At 43.6% G+C, this 13,565-nt stretch overlaps 2 protein-coding genes across 2 annotated transcripts in view; one reads left to right on the top strand and one right to left on the bottom strand.

The window, feature by feature from the left end:
- Positions 1 to 69: 69 nt before the first annotated feature.
- On the bottom strand, positions 70 to 4,981 carry LOC111974291 (RNA-binding protein MEX3B). Its single transcript, XM_024001977.2, has 2 exons — positions 4,257 to 4,981; positions 70 to 3,024 (listed from the first exon to the last, which is right to left on the bottom strand). The coding sequence occupies exons 1-2, from the start codon at positions 4,792 to 4,794 to the stop codon at positions 1,778 to 1,780; spliced, it is 1,785 nt and encodes a 594-aa protein (XP_023857745.1). The 5' UTR covers positions 4,795 to 4,981; the 3' UTR covers positions 70 to 1,777.
- A 1,061-nt stretch (positions 4,982 to 6,042) lies between these two features.
- Positions 6,043 to 13,565, top strand: part of stpg2 (sperm-tail PG-rich repeat containing 2) — a 77,993-nt gene continuing 70,470 nt past the window's right edge. Inside the window, exons 1-6 of the mRNA XM_070446826.1 lie at positions 6,043 to 6,283; positions 6,700 to 6,809; positions 6,970 to 7,131; positions 8,142 to 8,315; positions 10,001 to 10,116; positions 12,368 to 12,479. Of these exons, the coding sequence (XP_070302927.1) occupies positions 6,178 to 6,283; positions 6,700 to 6,809; positions 6,970 to 7,131; positions 8,142 to 8,315; positions 10,001 to 10,116; positions 12,368 to 12,479 (780 nt within the window). The 5' untranslated portion in view covers positions 6,043 to 6,177. The remainder of the gene's footprint in view (positions 6,284 to 6,699; positions 6,810 to 6,969; positions 7,132 to 8,141; positions 8,316 to 10,000; positions 10,117 to 12,367; positions 12,480 to 13,565) is intronic.

Here is a 13,565-nt window from a genome sequence, read left to right as displayed (position 1 = left end):
AGAAATTAACATTCAGCAGCCGTTCGAAAAATGTACCCTGTAAAAAATAAAGTAGGTCAAAACGAGACAGGGCTTTAAATGAAACCGTCTTTATTAAGTAATATCAGAAAAATAAAACTCTTAATTCTCTTTACAGCAAATATATAAATCAGTGCTTTGGCCACAACTTAGAAGGCCATTTATCATAAAATATAGTTTGCTTTAAACTTGACTCAATTTGTTAAATTTATGCCATTAGTCTTCCCTACATATAACAGAAGTGTAGTAAAATTAGCAAATTCTTTAACTGTTGGTACAGCATAGATATTTAAGAAGCATGTATTCCATTAATTTGGTGGCGTACAGATGCAGCTCATGTTTGATCCTTGGCCTTTACAGTTGCAGTGTACAATGCGGTACATTATGAAAACATGCGTATGTGCACTTTCCTTCAACTACAAGACGGCAGCTAATCGTTTTTCAATACTGGTGAAATATACTACAAGCAAATATCACTGACAACCTGCAGTACACCGCAACTCACCCTCCCAGTTCTGCACAGAGGAAAAATAATTATTTGTAAACATTTTAATATATTTATATACAGTATATAATGTAACTTCAAGTTAAATAAAAATAAATGTCTATATTTACCTGTCATTAACAATATTCCATACACAAAATGTAAAGATTGGGGTTGAGAACCAATGTATTCCCCAGAAGTTAGAATAACACATCTGAGCTGCATACCTCTATGGCTGCATTTACAGTCAGCCCAATTATTGGTCAGACCAATCAGATCAGAGCTTTGCCAATAATTGGGCAAAATATCAGAATTCGGCTGCCTGTGTAATGCAGCCTACAGCGGATGGGAAAAGGGATGAGAGGATGACAGCAGGGGGAATACTAGGTATCATCTGTCAGCAGAGAAGAGATGGGGTCAGTGCTTGGGCACATGATAAAACTCAAAACGTGAGAAGGCAGATCATATGAAGAGGTGGTACCAGAGTCAGGAGGCCATTAGTCCAATTTAACGCACTAGGGTAGGTGTAGACTAGTTAAGTTCAATGTGGGTAAAAAAAAATACTGGATAATATGGCTGGAATGTCAGGAACCCAACCACCTACACAGGAGCATGAGTTGCCCACAACGGAAGACCAGGTCACTACCCAAATGCATCGTCAGTCTGACCTCCTGAAGGTATGGGTTGAGTAATAGTGTTCAATGACATACATGCTCTCTAAAAGGCCACAGGCTTTTTCTATAGAGTTCTATGGTAACACTGTGTGCCCACAAAACCGGTTGTATGTTTCAATTACTTAAGTGGAATTAGGCACGAGTTACTGTAAACAGATAATGTTTTCAAGTTGCAATGGAAAGCATGGCAGTACTGAAGTAGCACATCCTGGTACTTCCTGTCTGTAAGCACAGCTAATAGCAGACAGGGAGAAGAATTTTCTCATATAAAAAATAAAATAAAAGACTAACAGAAAAATAAAAGGCCTAAAGCCAGGAGAAAAATAAAATGTTACAACCAACTTAAACCTTGATTCAAAGACAGTTGAACACCTAGGATAAGTTAAGTGATCCCCAAAAATGTGATACATTTAAAATAAAAACACAATAAAAAAGGTAGGAAGAGTATTAACACGTCAAAATAAAATGTATTTTAGGGAATCCCATTGCTACTTAGTGGGTCTGACCCCCATCGGTTCCCTGACCAGGAGGACAATACTAGGCACGTACGTGGACCCGCACCCCACCCACTCTGCCCCCCCCCAACCAACCCTGTCAGGGCTCAGGGCAGGCTCAGCCGTATGGCCTGGGTGACTGGTGCCTGACACACTGGGCAGATGGCCTCAGGGCTCTGGCAGATGCGGTTGGCGCATTCTATGCAGAAGAGGTTGTGTCCGCAGGGCATCAGGGCTGCGATGATCTCACTCTCCAGGCAACGGATGCATTCCTGGCCTCCTCTGCATGAGTCTGGGGGAGAGCTGGAGCTGTCACTGGAGGACGAGAAGGTGGGGCCGTAGACTGGGAACTTTTGAGACCCTGAGACACTGAGGGAGACCCTTTGAACCCGCTGGGCCATGGGGTGTTCCAAGGCCTCTTGGAAGGCAGGGGAGAGGTGAGGTGTGCCGGATTGGCTGTCTCGGACAGGGGCCTGGCGACCACCCAACAGCTGGACACCCTGTTCCAAGTGGCTCCACACCACCTGTGGCTGCGGTACAGGAGCAGCTGTAGTGATGGCCAGAGGGTCAAACCCAGGAGATCCCAGTGCTGCCAGCTCCTCAGACGCCAAGGGGAGCAGAGTCTCCTCAAACCAGAAGCTGGCCCCAACATTGTTGTTGTTATTGTTGACGTAGGGGCTGGTGGGGCTGAAGTCGGCCATGCGGTTCCCCCCTCCGCCATAGTAGGAGTCAGTGGAGCCACTGCCCAGAGAGCTGGAGCTGTCGTTGCGGTAGTTGGCGGTCATGCGCTGGGCACCGGCAGGTGCGGCTGCGTTCGACTGCAGCCACGCCCCACAGCTTCCCGCCTCGAAGCTGACGTCAGTGCCGTTGTAGTGGAAGTCGTTCTCGTCTCCTGGAATCTCCACACAGTTGCCTGTGCGTATGGCAATGTGGGCCTCGATCTCCTCTCGCGCTCGGTCCACATTCTCAGGCATGCCCGTCACCTCAAACACTGGCTCTTTGTCTCGGCTTGGAGTGACAATGTAAGTGTGTGTCTGCTGTTGGATGCGCTTGATGGTCGCCCCCTTGGGCCCAACCACCAGTCCCACCACGCGGTAGGGAACACGCACCTGGATGGTGGTTTGACCAGGTAGGGAAGGTGCAGCAGGTAGCCCTGGCCCTGCTGCAGCCATCGGACCTGCCTTGTTCCGGGAGGCACGGATGAGGGAGAAGTGCTCAGCTGCCGAGAGGATCTCCCTCTTGGCCATAACCACATCCTCCTTCCGCCCTGTCACCACGAACACCGGCTGCTCGCCTCGCACTGGGGTCTTGATGTAGGTGTTGGTCTTTGCTCGCAATGCCTTGATCTTGCAGCCTAAGAAGAAAAAAAAGAATACACGTTGGAAGGGAGAATCTCAGAAATTAATCTTTATCCTTATAATTAGTTACAATCTTGATTTCTTACTATTGTGAAATCTGAGATGACACTAACAATTCATAGCTAGATGTCTCGCTGTAGATAGTGTTAAGTCCAACTTATACMATTTTGTCATTTCCKGTTTCCTCAAGGTTTTAACAACAGTCCACCATTCCCCACACAGATAAATAGTAATGGCGTCTTTTTGTAGGCCTATGAGGAAAACGAATGGCGTTTTTCGATAAACGCTGAAAYTAAGGTCKGTTGTAAACAGACTTAGGAGATCTTATACGTTTTGTTCTATGAGATCATCAGCTACAAAGAATTMATGTAATAAAAAACACATATCAAAGGCTTCATAATTCATAAAGGTCTTGTTAACTGACTGCTATTAGCTCAGATCAAAACGTAKAAGATTTCCTAAACCGGTRTTTACCTCAGACTTTATTTTCGGCGTTTTTTCCAAAACACTATTCTTTCCCCATGTATTTTTCCCATAGGGATGGCTGAACGAACCAGGGATAGCTAACTTATTTCCGGGTTTTAGGACTACAAGATGGCGAGGTCTATAACAGATGCAGACAAACTATTTGCCAAACATGTTATATGGCAGTCCAGTCGATACAAAAAGTTAAGAGGATCAAAGATTTACCCCATCTATGAAAAGACAATTTGATAGATTGCTAGCAAACTAAAATCGCGGTATATTACACCGATTGGCTAGCGATAGCTTGCTAGCTGATGTGGCATGGTAATCAACAAAGGCATAGCTATCATTTTGGGTGCTAACTGGACAAAGCAAAGCTAGCGACCTAAGTTCGATAATTATCATACCATGAAACAAGCTWGGTAGCTAACTACTAGTAACTAGCTAACTTGCAATCCAAATGTTCATCAATCACATGGCTAGAGAAAGATAGCTAGAATCAACATAACGATATTTGCTTTGCCAGTTACCCAACTTTGAAATGTGGATTTGAAGGGTGACCTAGTTATAGTAACGTTAACTAGTTACGACTTGCGGGTGCTAACTACATCAGTTAGCCAGCTGTTTGTTTCCAAATTACATTTTACGTTGTCAATTACCAAATTGGTAACATACATAACATTTAACTCTAGCCGAATCAAGCTAGCATCCAACATACACGTCAGGCTAATGAAAAAAATAAAATAATAGCTAGCTTACTCACCCTGTCTACCGACAATCTCGGCAACATGTTCTGAGCTGGGCACCGTGACACACTCTGTTGTGTTCACACTCTTCCTCCGCATGAGCAGCGATGTCTCAACTTCATAGCCAGGCTCTCCATACACAGATGGTAAAATCATCATTCCCGTAGCCTGTTGTAGTGTGCCGTGGTCAAGTTCATTGTACAGCAAGAGTGTCTCGGGCGTATCCATTCCAGGTAGCATAACAGAGCCTAGTCCCGAGACTTGGGCCTGCACAARCAGCCTCTTGTTGAAATCATCCTCTCCCAACACGTCTTCGTTAGCTCTTTCTTCGTCCTCTTCCGTTGGTGTCGGATGGTGGTGCTGTATAGGCTGCAGGTCCAGCACGGCACCAAGCACATTGAAATGAGAGACCGGGCGTGGATGCAAGAGGCTCTCGGGTTGTTCCGTCTGTCTGTAGTGGTCATCCAGGCCTATGTCGGCGAATGCATGCACAACTAGTGGCGGGATCTCCGGCTCAGTTTCCTCGGTCTCCAACAAAGATGTGGTACTTGGCATTATGAAATTCTACCAACGACGTTATTTAACAAAATTAATACCACACGTTTCAATAGTTAGTTACTGTGGTCTGTAACTATGAATTTATGAAAAAGTTATTATTAAAAGTAGCGCCCGCGCCAGTTTTACTTTGTTGTTTCGTCTTTTCTTCATACACCTCTCTCACCAGCAGAAACGGTTCCGGGAATTCTCGCGAGTTTAATCAATCTTCTTCTTGTWAATTGTAGCATTCCGGCCGACTGGACGATATTGTGCTGCCACCCGCAGTTTGGAAGAATGCACCGAATCAAATACATTTACCATAAATTCAAATTCTAGGCTTTCATTACCTTTAAAAAAAAAATCAGATCGTTAAAATATTGAATTGGATATGGCTTATTTATTTGTTTCTTCCTCAAAACTATGCACATATCATCGATCCTCAGCATTCCCCTACATAGCAACTCATGAAATGCCATTGCATGGAATCCAATCAAATCAAATCAAATGCATTTATATAACCCTTCTTACATCAGCTGAAATTTTACAATTTTACAATTGGCTCTTTCTTCCCCCTCCTCTCCCCTGTAACTATTCCCCAGGTCGTTGCTGCAAATGAGAACGTGTTCTCAGTCAACTTACCTGGTAAAATAACGGTAAAATAAAATAAATAAATAAATAAAAAAGTGCTTGTACAGAAACCCAGCCTAAAACCCCAAACAGCAAGCAATGCAGGTGTAGAAGCACAGTGGCTAGGAAAAACTCCCTAGAAAGGCCAAAACCTAGGAAGAAACCTAGAGAGGAACCAGGCTATGAGGGGTGGCCAGTCCTCTTCTGGCTGTGCCGGGTGGAGATACGTTGTCATTCAACATTCTATTTTGTCTGATCTWTAAATTATTTCTGCTCTATCAAATCACATGGGCTGGGAGCAAGAGTATTCTACTGGGAGCATCACAGTGACTGAGCGTCATCAGATGCAACTGCATGACATATGTTAAACCGCTAGATGGCATCATTGTTCTAAAAAAAAGTGTTCCCTCCGTCTGATATTGCCTTCAAATGAGGTGACAAACAATTATCATCGTAATAACTGATACATTACAGAAGTTAATGTTTTGCTTTTTGCATGTTAGGTTCTTCAACAGCCTTTAGAATCATTGTAAAGTTCTATTTCCATAATCCTTCCATTGTTCAACGGGTGAAACGTGACTCCAAACTGGCGTAACCAGTGTCTAAGCAACAACGCACAATAACATTGTAGCGCTGAAAATAAATMATATTTTTTGCTCCATTAGGATTTTTTACTAACTCCAAATTACAGAGGGAAACGACAAAACTACGTMTATAGGGATTTAATTTGACATTTTACGGAGTTGTTTTGTCTTCGCGTCATTGCTGGTGAAAATGTATGGGCGCGCTCCAAGAGTTACCTACCTCACYGTGGGCAGCACCACGTCCGAAGTTGGGCCAGGATCATACGAGGTCATTCAATATAAAACCAAAAAATCAGGTAGGATTGTTGATGTTTTCGAACGGAAGTTTTAGCAGCATTTTAGGAACAAGCTCGCAAATTGTCATAATTTGTCCGTTTTTTAAAYGAGTTATTATGACTGTTGCTTATCTGAAATCCATGTAGGGCAGGCCTATGGCTAAAATGCTGTATGTATGTAGACKTATCTGCTCAGCTGCTATGTTTTCTGTTTGAAGTAGCCATATTGACGCAAAAGGTAGCCTTTGTTACGTACTTGCACAATTTGTGATTAATCCAATATTTAATCATGTTGATCTCAGATTCATAAAGTATGCTGTTCTTGAAAGAAATTGAAAATGTAATATATATACTGTTACAAGTTGTGACAGTGTATAAAATWTGTTCAAAATATGTGTATAGGCATTTTTCCATTGACATTTATCACTGTTTTGCAGATGGCTATGCTCCGTTCCTCTCACTCTCCAACCGGCCCTCAATGTTCCACAGGTCCAGCAATGACAAAGCCTTGCCTGGACCGGGACAATACAACAGCTCACATAGCAAGGTAAGTCATGGATGCATCCATCCACCCAAGTGTGAATTCAATTCACTTGTCTTTCTAGCAGTCTTGTCAAATGGGTCTGAATAATCAATGTATTGGGTTCAATTTGATTCCCAAGCTTAGATAATCATAAACCAAGGTGACATTGATCTGAACCTTGTAGGATAACATTCTGGGAGGACAAAGTCTAAAGAATCGATCAAAGCGGTTTGATGAGGTGGTGTCAGAAGTCCCGGGCCCTGGAACGTACAACGTCCGGCAGGCAGCAGGAAACACACTGAGGGGAGCTGAGAGTGAGCCTCCGGGGAAGAGACGCACCAAGGTGGTATGTGTCCCTGAGGTGTATTCACTAGAAACAAAACGGAAGCAAACAGGCCGAAACGGGGAAGTATCTACCTGAATTTGTCCAATAAGAAACACTTGTTGTCATTGCAAAATAGTTTTCCACTGCTAAATGTTTTGCTACGGTGTGCCCTAATGAATACACCCATGTACTAGCCTAAGCTATTCCATTTTAGCACACTCTGTGACATACTGCAAAGATGAGTGGGGAACCATCCCACCTTGTCACTGCACATATTTTAAGTCTGTACAACAACATCTTTACTCAAATCAAATGATGCTACTTAAACCAGATTATGCAGAAGACGTAGTAAAAAAAGCCATTGAATCATTTCAGTCCCACGCTATCATCTGTTATTTTTTGTGTGCTTCCACACCCTCTTAGACATTGTGTGCTTGTGCTACAGACTTCTGAATTCGTCTATTTCTTCTGCATTTGCTGATGCCGACCGTTGATTGGGGCAGGTGTTTGTGAGAGCAGTGTTTGTGAGAGCAGTGTTTGTGAGAACAGTGTTTGTGAGACGGATCTGAAAATGGTTCTTCTTACAAAACCCAAAATGAAAAGCTGAGACTCTCTCAAACATGCACATGTAATCTGTTTTTCTCTATGACGCCTACAAGACACACAAGAGTGTTTAGAATGTAAGAGTAAGGGTTTGTCGCCCAGGACATAGTGTCTATAATACTGTAATAAGCTCACATAGTTGCTGTCACAAATTCCAAACTCCATACAGTTGTGGCTGAGTAGTTGGATATTCCTTTCCCACTGAGTAAACAATTTCTGTCCTTACAGAATACAACTGTTTATGTTAAGKTGTTTTGTATTCTACTTGTAGCTCTGGTTGTCCTGAAAAGATGATGGTACAACACTTCAATATAAGGCTAAATATGAGGGCAGGGGAAGCAGATACATGGAAGTAGTGAATTTCAGGTTTCCCATTCAGGAATTKGCTGGGCAGGTTAATGTGTTTCCTATGTTGTATATTCCACTAGTGGCTTCAGGGTGTTCCTACTCGCCTCAACTTCCTGCCACAGCCAGACATTCCTTCCATCCCATCTCCTGGGCAGGCCTTTGGCTATGAAGACAATGGACAGGGATTTCTTTGCAAGCAAAAGGCACCAGCAAAGGATGATACATTAGGACCTGCTTTCTACAACCCAGTGGTGGTAAGAGAGGAGCACGCGCAGGCAYGCATTCACACACACACACACTCGCATGCTCGCTCAAGTTATGACAGTGAGAGTGGTGAGAGTAAATTCATTAGTGAGTGAGTGAGTGTGTTTGTGCGTGTGTTTGCACTTACTCTGTGTGAGAGAGTTCCATTAGCAGCAGCCGATCTAATGCACCAGTGGGCCTCTTAATTTGCCCGAAAACTATTTCCATAGCTAATGATCGAAGCTCCACAAAGCACCTTGTTCATTTATTCTGGTGTCAAAAAAGAGGACCATTAGTAATTATTCTTCATGTTATATTACAATATTCACTTAAAATAATGCACCGCCCACTGGTCTGGCCTTCAATTAAACTATATTTAATTTGCTAATGACTAACCAAGTCAACAACGTCCTTGAGGTAGCTTATATCAACAGTCCAGGCTGACAGAAAGAGATTAGTCAAGTAGTTTATATCAACAGTCCAGGCTGACAGAAGATATTAGTAGTAGTTATATCAACAGTCCAGGCTGGCAGAAAGAGATTAGTCAGTAGGTTATATCAACACTCCAGGCTGACAGAAAGAGATTAGTCAGGTAGGTTATATCAACAGTCCAGGCTGGCAGAAAGAGATTAGTCAGGTAGGTTATATCAACATCCAGGCTGCAGAAAGAGATTAGTCAGGTAGGTTATATCAACAGTCCAGGCTGGCAGAAAGAGATTAGTCAGGTAGGTTATATCAACAGTCCAGGCTGCAGAAAGAGATTAGTCAGTAGGTTATATCAACAGTCCAGGCTGGCAGAAAGAGATTAGTCAGGTAGGTTATATCAACAGTCCAGGCTGGCGAGAAAGAGATTAGTCAGATAGGTTATATCAACAGTCCAGGCTGGCAGAAAGAGATTAGTCAGGTAGGTTATATCAACACTCCAGGCTGACAGAAAGAGCTCAGTGATTTAGGGTTATCAAGAGTGCATCAATTAATTCCTTTCTTCCTCTCCCTCTCGCTCCTTGTCTTTAAAGGCTTTAAATCTCCTGACTGACATGTGTTTTTAACCACCAAGTTTATCACGTCATGGAGTTAAGTAGCTGTCTGATGGCATTCTTTCAAAACAGGGAAAACTATGCTGATAAGACTTGTTTGGGCACCACTGATCTATTGGGTTTCTGATGAATAAACCTTTTTTTCCTAACTTCGATATGCATCACAGTGTACAATTAATTTCAATGCAGACTAAGTTACTTATAACCTGAGTTGCTTTGGTTTGCTTTAGGAGTTCGTATTTTGGTACCATTTTGTTAGACAGTATTTTTGTTAAAGATCAGTTTGTAGTGTTCRCAAATTGGATGAAGCTTGTGTTGTTGACTGACATATTCAGTTACTGTTCGTGTGTCGCTGATTGAATTCAAACCTGCCATGTCATTCTGAACCCATGATTACGTAGAAAAGGGCTGCTCATTTCCAGAACTGTCTTTATTGTCATTCCTGTGTGTTAACAGCCCCTGTGCCATATCTCAAATGCCAGAGTAAAAGTGAGGGAGGTTGTAAAGGAAAGAGATTACTGGTCGCTGAATCTCAACTGTTCTGAAATATACTGACATTTAGTGGAAATTCATCATCCCATCTTAAAGAAAGCTAAGCAAAAAAAAACATTCTAAAATAGAAACCACCCCCCTCCATCGTCACTGTTTTATTTCCACAGGCAGAAACCAGCTTCTCTCTGAAGTACAAAGGCGTCCATTTTGGGAAGATGACAGGGAAGCGAGGCGAGGTGAAGGGAGTAGAGGGCCCTGGACCAGGGCAATATGATCCTGAAGAGTGAGTGCTGTCTGCCTCTCCTCACATCGAACACTTCACTGCTACTAAACACACGCCTAGCCTTCTCCATTCCAGTGACTCAGATCCATAGGACCACGGCAGTCACACATCTACAGTTGAAGTCGGAAGTTTACATACACCTTAGCCAAATACATTTAAACTCAGTTTTTCACAATTCCTGACATTTAATCAGAGGAAAAATTCCCTGTCTTAGGTCAGTTAGGATCACCACTTTATTTTAAGAATGTGAAATGTCAGAATAATAGTAGAGAGAATGATTTATTTCAGCTTTTATTTTCCTATAAAGCCTTCCACAAGCTTCCCAGAATAAGTTGGGTGAATTTTGGCCCATTCCTCCTGACAGAGCTGGTGTAACTGAGTCAGGTTTGTATGCCTCCTTGCTCGCACATGCTTTTTTGGTTCTGCCCACAACTTTTCCATAAGATTGAGGTCAGGGTTTGTGATGGCCACTCCAATAATTTGACTTTGTTTTCCTTAAGCCATTTTGCCACAACTTTGGAAGTATGCTTTGGGTCATTGTCCATTTGGAAGAACCATTTGCGACCAGGCTTTAACTTCCTGACTGATGTCTTGAGATGTTGCTTCAATATATCCACATAATTTTTCTACCTCATGATGCCATCTATTTTGTGAAGTGCACCAGTCCCTCCTGCAACAAAGGACCCCCACAACGTGATGCTGCCATCCCCGTGCTTCACGGTTGGGATGGTGTTCTTCGGCTTGCAAGCCTCCCCCTTTTYCCTCCAAAGATAACGATGGTCATTATKGCCAAACAGTTCTATTTTTGTTTCATCAGACCAGAGGACATTTCTCCAAAAAGTACGATCTTTGTGCAGTTGCAAACCGTAGTCTGGCTTTTTTATGGCAGTTTTGGAGCAGTGGCTTCTTCCTTGCTAGGTGGCCTTTCAGGTTATGTCGATACAGGACTCATTTTACTGTGGATATAGATACTTTTGTACCTGTTTCCTCCAGCATCTTCACAAGGTCCTTTGCTGTTGTTCTGGGATTGATTTGCACTTTCGCCACCAAACGTTCATCTCTAGGAGACAGAACGCGTCTCCTTCCTGAACGGTATGACGGCTGCGTGGTCCCATGGTGTTTATACTTGCGTGCTAATGTTTGTACAGATGAACGTGGTACCTTCAGGCATTTGGAAATGGCTCCCAAGGATGAAGCAGAYTTGTAGAGGTCTACAATTTTCTTTCTGAGGTCTTGGCTGATTTCTTTTGATTTTCCCATGATGTCAAGCAAAGAGGCACTGAGGTTGAAGGTAGGCCTTGAAATACATCCACAGGTACACCTCCAATTGACTCAAATTAAGTCAATTAACCTGTCAGAAGCTTCTCAAGCCATGACATAATTTTCTGGAATTTTCCAAGCTATTTATGTATGTAAACTTCTGACCCACTGGAATTGTGATACAGTGAAATAAGTGAAATAATCTGTCTGTAAACAATTGTTGGAAAATTACTTGTGTCATGCACAAAGTAGATGTCCTAAGCGACTTGCCAAAACTATAGTTTGTTAACAAGAAATTTGTGGAGTGGTTGAAAAACKAGTTTTAATGACTCCAACATAAGTGTATGTAAACKTCCGACTTCAACTGTATAGGCAATTGGTACAACAGGATCAAATTCCCTGAAATGTGCATTCGTTTTCCTCTTTATCGAAATCCACTCAGGCCAAATGACAACACAGGATATAAGCTCCACTATTCAGTCATTTTTGCCTCCAAAGTAAAATTAAAGTCTTTAACATTGTTTACAATGCACTTCCTGACAGTATTATTGATGGTGAGTGAGAATGAGTCTTACTAAGCACTTTTGGATATTGTGTGCATCCTCCCGACATAGTTATTTTAAAGGCTTCAACAGCTCAATAGTAGGGAGGGCACCTGCGTTCCCCCAGCCATCACATCCCCCACTCTCTTCAATTGAGCTTGGCTTGGACGTGTAAATCAGTCCTCTCCCATCCTCTCCCATCCTCTCCCATCCTCTCCCATTCCCAGATAGATGTGATTAACAGGGTTGGAAACGGCCCGTAAGTAAGCATTTCACTGTTAGTCTACAGCTGTTGTTTACGAAGCATGTGACAAATAAAATTGGATTGGATTTTGACAGGGTCATTTGGAGATGATTGACAGGGGAAATAAATCCTCCCTCCTAAAAGCTTAAGAGCTGCTGACAAATACACTTCCCATTTCCTCCACCTATCCCATGTCCGTCCGCAGGTATTCCACGACGGAGTACGAGAACGTCAATGTGAGGAAGGGGCAGAAGAGTCGGGCCGAGCTGGTCGTCCCGCGCTACCACGAGATTGTCACCTTGCAGGAGGAGAAGAAGGTAGCTCCTTAGGGGATGTGTCCATACCAGTGATGCCACGTCGCCATACTGTAACAACCCCAATCATCATCAGCACAGTGACACCTCTAGTCTCTCTCGTCCCTCTTTCATAGTGCTACTTGAGCATGAGACTTGGAGTATGGTCCACACCTAGACTAGCCTGGAGGAGCAACGCTAAGCATGTTTGAATGCACTGCGTTGAGAATGAGAGGGAGTGACTGGAATGGGGGGAAAACACTACTGGTGACATCAGCTTCCTACCATTCTCAAAGGGCCTTTTGGGGCTGAGGGGGGAGTGTGCTGTCTGTTCAGCGGACAGCTTTAAGGTTAAGGGAGCCTGAGGGAGGGAGGGAGAGAGGAAGGGAGAGAGGGAGGGAGAGAGGAAAGCCAGGAGGGAGAGAGGGAGGGAGGGAGAAGAGGGGAGAAAATGAGATGAGAGGAGAGGGGAGAGGAGAGGGGAGGGGAGAAAAGGAGAAGGGAGGAGAGAAGAGGGGAGGAACGAAACAATGATAGGGAAGCAAGAAAGAAAGAGGAGAGAAGAGAAATGGAGGGGAGGGGAGAAAGGGGAGAAAGGGGAGGGGAGAAAAGGGGAGGGGAGGAAGACACAGATAGGGAAAGCAAGGAAAGGAGAGGAGAGCCAGAGCAAGGCTGGAGACATTCCAGAAAAAAACATGCAAACACATAGCTGTTGTGACTAATGAAAATAATATTTCATTGAGATTGAAAAAGATATCTTTCTATATCTTGAAGAGAAGAATAACACTCCAACACTCCAGTCCCTGAAGATTGTTGCTGTTGGAGACCTGCTCCTCTGTTTTATGGGACTAGGAGAGAGCAGTTTCCTTTCCAGCAGGATGGAACACACTCTAAGGCCCCTTCCAAGAGCTTCAAGATTGGCACAGTGCTGACTTACTGTCTCACTAGGAGAGGGTTGGGAGTGCTTACTCCATGCCCCCATCCTTTCCTCCCTCCCTCCCCCATCCTTACCTCTCTCCCTCCCTCCTATCCTCTCTCTCTCCCTCCCTCCCTATACCTCCTTCCCTCCTATCCTCCCTCCCTCCTATCGCCTCTCCTTCTCTCTCTCTC

This window comes from Salvelinus sp. IW2-2015, linkage group LG15 (genome assembly GCF_002910315.2).
Source record: "Salvelinus sp. IW2-2015 linkage group LG15, ASM291031v2, whole genome shotgun sequence".
Taxonomy (NCBI): Eukaryota; Metazoa; Chordata; class Actinopteri; order Salmoniformes; family Salmonidae; genus Salvelinus; species Salvelinus sp. IW2-2015.
The sequence above is the reverse complement of the archived record's forward strand: the minus strand, read 5'-3'. Positions and strand labels throughout refer to the sequence as shown.